The sequence below is a fragment of the Sorex araneus genome, chromosome X (genome assembly GCF_027595985.1).
Source record: "Sorex araneus isolate mSorAra2 chromosome X, mSorAra2.pri, whole genome shotgun sequence".
Classification (NCBI taxonomy): domain Eukaryota; kingdom Metazoa; phylum Chordata; class Mammalia; order Eulipotyphla; family Soricidae; genus Sorex; species Sorex araneus.
The window spans coordinates 308,405,083-308,418,854 of NC_073313.1; the positions used below are offsets into that span (position 1 = coordinate 308,405,083).

General features: G+C 43.7%; 1 protein-coding gene across 1 annotated transcript in view; it reads left to right on the top strand.

Annotated features, from left to right (window-relative positions):
• Nucleotides 1–12,234, top strand: part of IL1R2 (interleukin 1 receptor type 2) — a 36,612-nt gene extending 24,378 nt beyond the window's left edge. The window contains exons 5-9 of the mRNA XM_012934845.2: nucleotides 2,670–2,841; nucleotides 6,791–6,853; nucleotides 8,873–9,008; nucleotides 10,695–10,837; nucleotides 12,053–12,234. Of these exons, the coding sequence (XP_012790299.2) occupies nucleotides 2,670–2,841; nucleotides 6,791–6,853; nucleotides 8,873–9,008; nucleotides 10,695–10,837; nucleotides 12,053–12,234 (696 nt within the window). The remainder of the gene's footprint in view (nucleotides 1–2,669; nucleotides 2,842–6,790; nucleotides 6,854–8,872; nucleotides 9,009–10,694; nucleotides 10,838–12,052) is intronic.
• The last annotated feature ends 1,538 nt before the right edge of the window (nucleotides 12,235–13,772 follow it).

A 13,772-nucleotide genomic window follows, 5' to 3' on the forward strand; every position in this document is an offset into this window, starting at 1 on the left:
GTGCTGGGGATGGAACCTGGTTGGCCACATGCAAGGCAGGCACTCTACCCACTGTATTATCACCCCATGCCTTCATATTTCAGTTTTTTAAAAGATAAGTCATTATTATTTTTTTAAAAGAACTATGATGTTAATGCTATAGGAATTTGGGAGTGTCTTCAGAATAGTGATTTGAGACGACAGTGTAAAATAAGTAACACTTGACAAAACTAGGTGTTATTTGTCTGTAAAGTGTAAAGTTAAAGGAACCACCTGTTTAACACTTTCTATAGACACTAACAAAATTTTCTTTAGCACAGCCAAATACATTTTTGGCTACAGGAGCAGGTGGGAGCAACTATTTTCTCCCTCATCTGGCTGGATAAATACCTCCATCAGTACACCTGTGTAGGCCAGGTATAGGCGGGTCACAGCCAGGGGCAAACCCTGTGGCCACCTGGCTTTTCAGAGCTTGCCAACTGAGGGGGGCTTCTACTTCCTTATGTGGAAAGAGAAAAAAAATTAAAAATGTTTCATGACGTTTAAAGATGGCATAAAACTCAAATATCCATGTCCGTAAGTAGTTTTACTGGGTTGTGGATGGTTGAGCTATTTCTCTGCTTGCACACAGTCTCGCAGAAGGTTTGCAAGAGCCTGGGAATGATGGTGGGGGTTCTATAGTCTTGGGACAGCGTCTCTGTGCCACTGTGCAGAGAACAACCAACAGAGTCCAGTCAGGGATCAAAGATGTGATTTAATGACTGGAGCACATGCTGAGTGTCTGGGATCCTTATGTGGTCCCCAGCGAAGCTTCTGAATATCACTGAGTGTACCACCAACACCAAAAAGAAAAGGAAAGAAAATGTGTAGTTGCTTGATCATGGTCAAATGGGATTTGTCAGTCAAAAATAGGTTAACATGTTGACTGATACTATAATACAAGAAAAGATAGGGTGTCAACTTAATATAAAGACTTTAATGAGTTTCTAAAAGTAGGGGAAAAAAAAACACCCAACTCATCTGCTCAATAATAGAATAAGCTCCTTCAGGTCTCAGGGAGAGTGGAAGGTTGGCAGCAGGAGGTTTGGCCTATGGAGGGAAGATGACAGGCTTTGAAGTTGAACCACCGGGGGCCAGAGTACAGTCTCTGAGCTGATGCTTTATGCAGCTCCAGGCAAGTTGTTCCCCTTGCCAGTGGGTTTTCTCTGCCTGGTGGTAAAGCTTCCTGGAGTTGTTTGGAGACGTCATGGGTATTGTGGTTGGAGCTCCTGAAACAGCATTTGATGTCTACACGGTGCTTGATCAAGTCAATAGACTAGAGGTTCTTAATAATAGTTGTTCCTTTTTTAAAAATATTTTTTTATTTTTTATTAGTGAATCACTGTGATGTACAGTTACAAACTTAGGAACTTTTGTGTTTGCATCTCACTCATACAGTGATCATTTACCCATCCCTCCACCAGTGCCCATTCTCCTCCACCAATGATCCCAGTATCCCTTTCACCACCCCCACCCCCCTCCCCCACCATCCCCCCTGCCACTGCGGCAGGGCATTCCCTTTTGTTCTCGATCTTTTTGGGTGTTGTAGTTTGTAGTAGAGGTAGTTGTTCCTTTTTTAAGGGAATCACTGAGCAAGCAGGGAGTATAGGTTTGATTTTACAGAGGAGACAACTGAGATGGAAATGTAAGTGACTTGCCCAGAATGTGAACTTAGAGCTTGAACCCGGGCAGCCAGGTCACAACCATGATACTCACAAGAGCTTCACAACTTGCAGGCAGGCCTGGAGCCAGTTATCATCTTGGGTCCTGCTGGTTGCTTCCACTACTTGATACCACACATTAGCAACAGTAAAATCTCTTGTAACTAAGAAAATAATAACACTTGCTGAGTCACACTGCTAACCATTTCCAGTTACCTCTGTGTTCCCGTTCAGAGTGAGTTTTTAAAATGACCCGAGATTGTATTTGACGATTGTGAGCTTTGAATCACCATGGTTTGGAAGGAGGTGCTTCTGAGAACATTTTGTGCTTATTGGGGTGTTTTCTTCAATCTCAGCTTCTTCTCTCTTATTGGCCAGCTTGCTCTCAAGAGTGGTTCTCCAGAATCCACGTTCCCTTCTGTGCATAGAGAAAGTATGGCATCATTTCTATGCTGAGTTTTATTTTCCTTGCATCTTTTCCCCTCAATCTCTAAGATAACAGTTCTCTGGGTGTGCCCTGAAACCCAGATGATGTCAGGCCTTGCCTATATTTGTGTTTTGAATGACCTACTTTGGCAAAGAGAAGTTCCTTATTTCTCTCCCCACAGTGCTCAACAAATGTTCTTTAAACACTGTGGTTAAACATACCTAGCAATTAAAAAAAATTTTTTTTTAATGTTAGCAAATTTCTTCTCTCAAAACAGAGTTTAAGTCACAAGAAGGTGACTTGGGTGATGGCGCATATGCCCAGCTTGTGAGATCCTGGGCTCAACTTCTGGTACCAAATGGGCCTCAGCATCACCAGGGGTGTGCCCCACAAAAATGCCATCAATCAACCACACAAAAAGAAAATATATCCAAAGTACCCATCAGAGCAAATCTTTTGTTACAAATTCAACGTTGGTAATAAATGGTGCTATTCATAGATTTTGATGTGCAAATTCATTTTCAGTGTAACTTTAAATAGACAAAATAAAATCTTACCCCAAGGGTTCTGTCCTTTTGGATGAAGACAAGAAGTTTGTAAGTGTGAGAGGAACCACTCGCTTACTCATACTTAATGTGTCTGCGGAGGATGCGGGCTATTATACCTGTAGCATGGCATTTATTCACCAAGGTGTTCACTACAACATCACCAGGATCATCGAGCTGCGCGTCAATAGTGAGTCTCTTCTTGTTGTCTTCTCTGTCCAACAAGCATGCAAAAAAACAAATTACCACCCCCTTAGAATTCCTTGAATTTCTTTTGTACGAAGAAAAAAAAAAGGATCAGCTCTTTTAAAGACAGGTTAATAAGATAGCTTAATAATGGTACTTGAAGACAGGAAGTTAATTGTTAGTAGGAACATGTTATGGAGATCCCATGGCTGAGGCTAAAACATACCAGTAGAGGGAGCCAAGTGGAGATTTCCTGGAGATGTCCCATTGTTTTGATTGTTTTTGTTTTTCCTTTTTTATTGATTCACCATGAGAAACACAGTTACAAAATTGTTCATGATTGGGTGTCAATTATACCATGTTCTAACACCCATCGCTTTATTTTTATTTATTTATTTACTTTTATTAGTGACTCACCATGAGTTACAGTTACAAACTTATGAACTTTCATGTTTGCATTTTGTTTATATCCCTCCACCAGTGCCCAATCACCTCTACCAATGTTCCCATTATCCCTCCCACCCTCCCACCCCATCCCCCCCACCACACTCCACCTCTGTGGCAGGGCATTCCCTTTTGTTCTCTCTCTCCTTTTGACACCCATCTCTTTAGCAGGGTACACTTTCCACCACCAGTGTTCCCAGTTTCCCTTCCACCCCACCACCCTCCAAGTCCCCCAGAGACTGCCTATATGGCAGTCCTCTCTCTCTCTCTCTCTCTCTCTCTCTCTCTCTCTCTCTCTCTCTCTCTCCTTTTAGGCATTGTGGTTTTTGTTTGCAATACAGATACTGGAAAGTTATCACACTTCATGCATATCACTTTACCCTTTTCCAGCACTCAGTTCTGTCCAGAGTGATCACTTCCAACCATCATTGTCATAATGGTCCCTTCTGGAGCAATAGCACAGCAAGTAGGGCAAGTTTGTCTTGCACGCCCCTCTACTGAGAGTATCTTGCCCACACAGCAGAGCCTGGCAAGCTCCCCGTGGTGTAATCAATATGCCAAAAACAGTAACAACAAGTCTCACAATGGACACGTTACTGGTGCCCACTCGAGCAAATCGATGAACAATGGGATGACAGTGCTACAGTGACTCTTTCTGTCCTAACTGCACTTCCCCCCATCCCAGCCCCACTTGTGGCCAGCTTGCAACTATGAACCAATTCTCCTGACCCTTATTTCTACAGTCCTTGGGTATTAGTTTTATATTATGTTTTTTAATATCCCACCTATAAGTATAATAATTCTGCATCTGTCCCTCTTCCTGTGACTCATTTCACTCAGCCTGATTCTTGGAAGGAGAGGTCCCTTCTGAGAATCCAGTTGGTAGGCCCTGCCCAGCACAGCTGTCCTAGCTCTATCTGTCATTTTAAGGGACTGGGCTTTTTTTTTTTAAGGCATTTCAGTCAGAGAGCACTGTGGAATTGCTCTTTCAGGCCCTTTCCAAGATGTGTCTAGTTGCTTTTGTAACCATTATTTCAAGTGGTCTGTGCACACATTGGTTTAAATGAGTTCTATCTGAAAATAATGTAGAGCATTGGTTAGCATTTCAAACATGTCAACTATTCTATAGCCCTACATGAGGCCCATTGTAAGCTTTAAACTCAGTCTTTAAGCTCAGGATACTGTTCTGGAAAATGTGACATTCTCAGTATAGACTAAATAATGGAACTGGAGACTTCAAAAGCCTCGGAAATTTTATATATTATGTCAAGGCTTAGAAAATTATCTTTTCTCACAGAGTATCCAGAGATTCTGTTTTTCTTGCAGGGAAAACCGTCTCTCCTGGCTGGACACACATCTATTATATGTGTATATATTTTTCCAGTCATTCGTGAGTTCATGCCAATCAGCTTCTCGTTTCCCCACTGGATATCTGATGGAGCATGGAGTCTTTTTTTCTGTGTTGCCGCGTGGGAACACTAGGGGGCGGGCAGCTCACATAGCATGTGGTGCTCACATTGTCTGGGACGTCCCTGTGGTGCTCAGCAGCTCGTGGTGGTCACAGCGTGTGGCACCCACGGAGCATCCATGCATTACTGCTCACGTACCATCCATATTGTGCTCATTCTATTATACACAAGAATGGTTCTGGGCAGGCAACCATGGCATCACCCTGGTTACCTGCTGGCAACTGAGTTCCAGGCTCCTTAGTTATGGGGGTCTGTACTCTGTGCTGAATGAGTCTGGTGAAAGTGTAGAATCCCGTGGATTTGCGGGCCTCCTGCACCATGTACCACTCTGCTCCTGAGTCTACCCTGTGACCGCAGGAGAAGGAAGAGCTGTAGGTCACCCCAAGAGACACCTGTCCATGGGCTGTACTACCTACCATGCCAGACTGCCACTACAGGCCATGGTTTAGCAGCATTCATGTCAAGTTGTTTCCCGCCCCTGCAGCTCCCCAGTGGGCACAGAACCAGGCACTCTACATGCATTCCAGGCATTACACATGGGTGGCACAGACTTATTTTAGAGTTTTTTTATTTGCTGAAGTGGTTTCTTTGTCTGTGGCAGATCTTTGGGAAGGTGGTGATGGAGTGGAGTTGTTTCTGGGCATGCAGACTTGGGGGCTGTTGGAAATACGAAATATCTCACTGACTGGTTCCAGAGCTCATCTGTCAGGCAGCATCTGCAACAAACACATGGAAGCCTAGGGGCAGATTTATTTTTTCTACAAATTTCTCTCTTTCTTTATCTCTTTCTTTCTCTTTCTTTCTTTCTTTCTTTCTTTCTTTCTTTCTTTCTTTCTTTCTTTCTTTCTTTCTTTCTTTCTTTCTTTCTTTCTTTCTTTCTTTCTTTCTTTCTTTCTTTCTTTCTTTCTTCTCTCTCTTACCATAAGATACATAGTTACAAAGTTGTTCATGATTGGGTTTCAGTCATACATTGTTCCAACATCCATCTCTTCACTGCTGTACATTCCCCACTACCAATGTTCCCAGTGTCCCTCCTGCCACTGACCACTCCCCCCCATTCCTGCCTCTATGGCAGATACTTTTCTCTCTCTTTCCTTTTGAGCATTATGGTTTGCAATACAGGAACTGAAAGGTTATCATGCATGTCATGTGCCTTTACCTCCCTTCAGCACTCAGTTCTTGTCCAGATGTTCAGACTGCTCATTTCCAACTATGTCATTATGGTCTCTTCTCTGTCCTAACTGCCCTCCCTACCCCATCTTGACTTATAAAAACAATATGGGCATTCCTCAAAAAACTAGAAATTTAGCTTATCTAGGACCCAGCAGTACCACTCTGGGTAATATATCCTGGGGCCCCAAAAGTACAATGCAGAAAAGTCACTGCACTTCTATATTCCTTGGAGCACTATCCCAATAGCCAGAATCTGGAAATAACCCTAGTGCCCGGGACAGAATTTTATAGACAGAAAAGGGCCCAGGAGGCAGAAAAGAGAAGAGTAGACTGTTTCAGGCACGGTCACCTTTCTCCCCGGGTGGAGGGCTTCTAAAAGGCAGGTCTCAGCCCCGAGACCCCACCAGCTGGCTCCATGCAAGGTTCATCTCTGGAAAAGGGGACAACTGAAGATGGATTAGGAATTCAGGTGCGGCTCATAGATGTGGCATCTGACTTCAGTGAACCCATTCTGGGCTTGCTGTCTTTTTCTTAAGTCTGGTCAAAAGTAGCCCATGAATATCACCTACTATAGAAATTCCCTCAAGAAGCCCCGGACGGGGAGGGTTAATTGTTCAGCACAGGGCAAAGAACATCTGGAATGTGCGTGCGTAGTGCAGTCGCTGCCAGTAATCTCACTTCTGGGAAAAGCTTTGGCTGAAGATGCTCGATTTTGTCAAGAGCCAGTTTCCTTTGGCAGACAAAGGCCTAAGAATTTCATTATGTAAAGAGAAGCCGGTTAATTAGCTGAATAATGGAACTGGAGTCTCAGCCAGAAGTGAAAGCTTTCCTCATTAACTCTTTCCCCATTGCTCCTCTCTTCTCCAGAAAGGCTAGAGGAGACGATTCCTGTGATTATTTCTCCCCACCAGACCATACTGGCTTCACTGGGTAAGGCCTGCAAGGAGGGTCGTGCAATGGATGGGGGAATTGTCCACTCCAAAACTCTGCCCTGGACTCTGTGCTTCTTACCCCTAAATCCTGCCTGCAGTGTGCCTGCCTGGAGCCCTAGACCACATGGGAGAGGCCGAAATGGCATTGAACAAGAGATATTCCCTTTGTCAACTGTTAGAAATGGCATCATGGTGAGACAAGCTCATCACTATGAAAGCCCCAACTACAGAAACCCAAAGCAAAAACCTGTGTTTTCTGGAAACACTTACTCCCAGGAAGGACACATGTATCCCTCCATTCCAGCTGGCTCTTGTCCTGTATTTAAATGTATTTAAAAGTATTAGGACTTTTGCAAATCTCCCCTACACTCAGCGTTTCCCAAGATCTCCATTTGTTCGGAGATGCTGGCCCCACCACTCACCAGTCAGAGACAGTTTTTGCTTTTTTCTTTTCTTTCTAAAATTTGTTTGGCTGCATCCTCTCAGCAGTACTCAGGAGGCTGGGGCTTCCCGAATATTCTCAGGAAACTGGGACAGCAGTCCCGTGTGAGCTTCACACTGCCTTTTATGCCCGTGGTGCTGGGAATTGCAGGGCCACTCAGACAGTGGTTGGGGACAATACGCCACCAGGGAGCTGAGCTAAAATCTGGACATGAGCTTTAGACCCTGCATGTCACTAGGGCCTGAGAATAGTACTGCGCGCGCGCGTGTGTGTGTGTGTGTGTGTGTGTGTGTGTATGTGTGTGTAGGGGAGGCCATAGTGAATGGCTGCTTCCAGATGAGAATACTTCTAGGTCCCAAGGGTGTGGAAGGAGGAAGAGTGAACATTCTGAGGCTGGAGCAATAGCACAGCAGGTAGGGCATTTGCCTTGCACACAGCTGACCCAGGTTCGATTCCCAGCATCCCATATGGTCCCCTGAGAACCCCAGGAGTAATAAGTAAGCACTAAACACAACAGGCTGTATTCCGCGCCCCCCACCCCGCCCCACCCTGGCCAAAGAAATCAAGGTGATAGTACATAGTGATAGTACAGCAGATGGGGCATTTGCCTTTCACACAGCCAATCTGGGTTGATCCCCAGGACCCCTTATAGTGCCCTGAGCACTGCTGGGTATGATCTCTCAAAAAATAACGAAACAAAAAACAAGAAACAAAGTTTAACACAATTGGGGAGGGGGCTCCAGTATGGTACCACTCTCACTGTCACTGTCATCCCATTGCTCATCGATTTGCTCGAGTGGGCACCGGTAACATTTCCATGTGAGACTTGTTGTTACATTTTTTGGCAAATCGAGTACGCCACAGGTAGCTTGTCAGGCTCTGCCGTGCGGGTGAGATACTCTCGGTAGCTTGCCAGGCTCTTGAACAGGGGCGGAGGAATCGAACCTGGGTCAGCTGTGTGCAAGGCAAATGCCCTACCCACTGTACTATATAATATTTAATTGTAAAGAGCACTGTTCATGGAAAACAGAGCAGCTTTTTACTTGGGTGGGACTGGGCGTTCAACGTGGGACCTCACATGTTTAAGGCAAGTGGTTGCTACTGAACTACATCCCTAGCCCCAACAATGACTCTTCAAGGGTTAATATTAAATGAATATGATCTGGGAACAGAGTTCTAAAGGGAATTATCAGACCAGCAATGGGCGAAGAGACAGAACCCACACATTAAATTCGGCTTTTTTTTTTTTTTTTGAGGTAACTAGAATAAGTGAAACCCAAGGAAACAGTCTTTAAATTGAGAGTGTCCTGGAGAAGATGAGTGGTCTTGGAGAGACCGTTTGTTCAGGGTTTTCCTCTGCCAGCAGGACCAGCTGAGGGAGCTGGAGACCCTTAGACTGTGTTCCGGTTCTCCTTGAATGGAATTGTCCTAGGGAACCAAGCTTCTATCTCCAGTGAGGAGTGTTTGAGAAGTCCAGGCAAGGTCGTGGCTAGGCTGGCTGATGGAGATGTGGCATGGGGGTCCCTGAGTTCCCAGGCTGGGTTCTGATGGCCAATTATCTGTTTCCTGTACTAGGTTCCAAACTGATGATCCCATGTAAGGTGTTTCTTGGGTCCGGTGTCCAGTCGACCACCATGTTGTGGTGGATGGCCAACAACACCAATATAGAGACGGCCTACCCGGGACGCCGGATCATCGAGGGCCCACGCCAGTAAGTGGGGGAAACTCTGCCAGCTTCGAGCTATTTCTGACTCTTCTCTTGAGACAATGTCATATTGAACCTAGCAATAGAACACAGAGGCCATGCTCAAGATCATGTGTTTGAAATCTGTTCAGAATTAAAAACGTGGAGTTGTTGCTGACCATTCCATCATTACTGAGAACTATATTAGTTGCATTGGAACTGATGAGTTGATACTAGTATTGCATTTCATAGATGATTCAGCATTTATCTCTGATTTTTGTAGGTTCTTTTTTCCTCCACATTCCATGGTGTTCATGGTTTTACTCCTAGCTCTGTGCTCAGGGATCACTCCTAGATGTGCTTGGGGGAACAATATGTGACAGCATGATCAAACTCAGGTTGACTGCATGTAAGGTCCTTTCCTCTGTACTATCTCTCAGACCAGGATTTTTATAATTTTCAACAAATATGTTGGAGCGAGTGCATTTCTCTATTCTGCTAACTGAACACTAAAGTTTTAAAAATTTTTTGAAACACTTTCAGATGAAAACTTTAGCCTCACAGTCAGAGGGCCTCCCATGGAGGAGGTGTCTCAGGAATCTGTGTGTGGCACACTGGCTGATGGCGGTTAATATTAAAAAATGACTAAATGTTTTTCTCATAAACATTTGCCTCCGGATAATGTCTTTTCACTCTCAGAGTGGTACCTCCAGACCTTACATACAGGAAATAATTGTGGATAAGGATGGGAAAATGTCATTCCATGCTCCAGATTACGAAGTATAATTTAGTCGTTCAAAGTAGCCTAAATATTTGCTTGCCAAATTTTGGAATTTGTTTGAAAGGCCCATAAAGAATTCTTTCTGGATGCAATTTAGTTGCATGAATATTTTATGTGGTCGCAGGATTGTTTGCTGCTAACTTCTTGTTGAAACTTGGCTTCCACCAACCATTTACTTAAAGGAGCCGATGTCTGCACCATGGAGAAAATTCTGTTTAGTGTTTTCACTTCAAAAGATGTTAATTTACACAGAGAGACAGCAGTGAGCTGTCATCAGACTCCTAACACATTACACATAACAGATTTGCCAATGAGAACTGTTTCCCTCCTTTCTTAACTTGATTTCTAGAGTGAGATTTGCAGCAGAAGAGAGACTGTTGAGAATCGAGTCCTGGAAACTCCCCACTCTCCGATTAATTAGAGATACAATGGTGTTTTCCCAAACTAGACATTTCTATTCCATACAATGGCTCTTTTGTTCATCAAGGACCTTAAAAATATTCTCCCCATTATCCAATGAAGCTGGTTTATGACGTCTTGTGACAAGAGTCCCATTATGGTGTCCTACATCTTCAGTGTTGTTCCTATGACAGAGCATATCAGAAAGTCTCTAAAAATGAATAAACTATGGTGGACAGGTCTCCGAAGAACTATAAATCAGTTTTTTTTGGGGGGCCAAGGCACATCCAGAATTGCTCAGGGATCATTACTGCTGGGGTCCAGGGGACAATACGGGATGTCAGGGATCAAATTAGGTCAGCTATGTGTAAGGGATGTGTGCCCTACCTACTGTACCATCTTTCTGACTCCAGACTATAAATCTTAAAATCAAATTAAGCACAATAGACACTTCTGAGACTGTTTGGGTGTCTACATTTTAAAGACAAGCTTGTATTTAATGCAGCATGTTTAAGAAAAGTTTTCTCACTCAGGGAATACACAGAAAATAATGAAAACTACATTGAAGTGCCACTCATTTTTGACCCAGTCAAAAGAGAGGATTTGAACATGGATTTCAAATGTGTTGTCTCCAATACACTGAGTTTTCAGACGCTACGTACCACAGTTAAAGAAGGTATGTGATTTGGGAACAATAAAGGGGAAAGAAAATGTTCACTGTTCTTTGGTTGCTAGACAAAGTTACTCATTGTCCTGATGATTAAGTGGAAAGTCCCTCGCATTTCTTGCTAATGAAAGAAAAAAGCCTCTTGATTTTGTTATTGTTGTTGTTTACAAGCAAAGGATGGCTTGGGGAGATGACAGTCAGGTAAGAATTGAAAGAACACCTGACTTTTTGAAAAACGATGAAAAGTTTCCTGTGATAAATGCTTTAAAATGTGTGTCCTCACCGTGCTGAATAAACAGCATCATTTATCTCCCACTATGTCTCATGGGGCAGGTATGACCCGCTCTCCTGAAGTCATCCTTCGTGAGCTGGGAGTTGGTGTCTAGGGCAGCTTTGGGGGTCAAAACTATCAGTCAGCAGGAAATGAAAAGAAAGCTTAAGACAAATCAACGGGTGTCATTTAAGGACGTTTGATAAAGGAAAAAGGAAATACTCCTCTTATCGGTGTGACCATACCAAGGCTTCTGAGCAGGAAGGGAGAGGTGGTCATTGTGTTAGCTGACACCCTAATAGCAGCAGGAAAGTCAGAATCATTCTAGAGGGACCCCATCATGCCATGTGTAGCTGCAGGGAAGGAATAAACACGGATTACCACTTATATCCCCTCTCCTGGGAGGGCAGCTGCAGAAAAGTGGGATTGTGTAGATCAGGGCAGAGAATGACAACCCAACCCAACTCATCTGTTCTCTAACTGCAGTCTCTGCTCCACCAGAGTTTCTCACTTGAGCCATTTGCTGGCCACAGAAATGCAGAGCTCCCTATATCTGCTCAGGTTATCTTAGGGTAAAGGTCTAGTCTGTGAATCATTACTCTAAGACACTCTGGGGTTTCATATAATTTTCCTGCCAGAACAGATGGTGGTGGCAGATTGGGAAGTGGAGAATCCCATAAGAAGTGGACTTCAAAACTAAATTGCAGACACCTGCCTATACGCAGTGTTGTTTCTCAGCACTAATAAGTTTTTCCCACCTAGCTGTTGCCTGAATGTTAGCACTCTCAAATGTCCTTGATCCTGGTACAAGGGATACACTGTCTGGAGTTCCAGGTACATTGATTAGGAAGCACCAAGTCCTGTTCATAGCTCTTCTGTAAATATGCACCAGATTGTCCTACTGGGCATTGAGAGAATGTGCAAGCCCTGATGTGATTCTCTTCTTCCCACAGCTGCCACGTTCTCCTGGGGGATTGCCCTGGCCCCGCTGTCGCTTGTCCTTTTGGTTCTGGTGGGGATATGGATGCACAGACGGTATAAACAAAGAACTGGAAAATCATACTGTTCAACCTTGTTAAAACCCGGCCATCAAGATTTTCAATGCCACCCAACTAAAATGAAAGAAATAAAGTAGTTAAAATGTTAACTATACCATTTTATACAGAAGTGCCTGACTGTTTTTATTCTCGGGGAGCACCCAGCGATGCTTAGGGGTTATTCCTGGCATTTGGAGTGCTGGGGATTGATTTCAGCTGTACTTTATCTCTCCAGCCTCCTGTGCCTAATTTTTGAAGGAGCCATTCTCTTCCTTAGTTGAATAAACAAGCTGCAGTAATTATAGTGGCCTTGTGGTAAATGACAGGAATGTATATACATATACATATATATGTGTGCATATATATGTATATATGTGTGTATATATACATCATATATATATTCATATATATATATATATGATGTTCACTAATCCCACCACCATTGTCAACTCCCCATACTAGTGTCCCCAGATTCCCTCTCCCACCTCAATCTGGCACCTTGACAGGTACATTATAAAGTTTGTTTGTTGTGGTTTGGATCTCATGTTTTCATTGTTGACTTTGTGATTCAGGTATAGGACTATATTACTCATCTGCATTACTAACATTCTCTTGACTCCTGCTCCTCTCTTACTTCCCTTCATCATCTTCTTCATTTATTTTCATTGATTTTTTTTGCTGAAGGACAGAAATATGAAAGACCATTCTAAAACTGAACAAAAGGAGCAAGTATGCATGTATGGGAAAGACAGTAACCCTGTGCTATTTATGATCAATCTAGAAGAATGAGCAACCATAAGGCTCCAGAAAAGAGTTGTCGGATACACTGAAATGATTTTGAACTTTATTCATTCATCTAACAAGAGTGTATTGGATGCCTTTTATGGAAGTTATTCTAATCACAAAGAATTGTTCTAGATATCAAAAGAGTAAGGACATAATTTACCTATTGGGAAGATAGAATTTTATTTTGATACTAGAAAGAATGATTTTGAAAGCTAAAGAAGCAGTAGGATAGTTAATTTTTTTAAAGTGTGGTTCAAAAATAGCAATCGAGAGCCACACACCAGAGAGGTGTCTCCAGACCCTGTGCAGGTCATCTCTTCTGGGGCAACTCAACCAGAGGGGGCCAGGTGAGTTCCACTCCTTGTCCCAACAGAGCCCTGACAGCCAAAAACCCCACAGAACTCAATTGCCCTCATGGTCATGACCTATTTCTCCACAGGCTCAGATGGGTCTCATCAGATGAGTCTCATCCATGAGCAAACCTGAGTATCCATGAAAAACTCAAGTATGCAGGACTTGTGGCCGAAATTTCAGGCTCATATGGAGTCGAGAATGGGTGATCTTCCCCCATCTCCCTGTGCTTTCAGTAGCCTGGCAGTCACACCCATGGATTGCCTCTGGTGCCATTTAAGCTGAGTAACAGCCATGATCCAGAGACTCATAAACAAATCTCTTGGAAGAGAGCAACACAGAGAGACATGCCATAGAGATTCTTCCATACCCCGCAGCAGGTTGTCTCACCTGGGGCATCCCAGACAGGGACAGGTAAGTTCACCTCCCCACCGCGACAGAGCCCTGGCAGCCCAAAAGCTTCAGAACTCAAACACTGCCTCTGTATAACCATATTTAA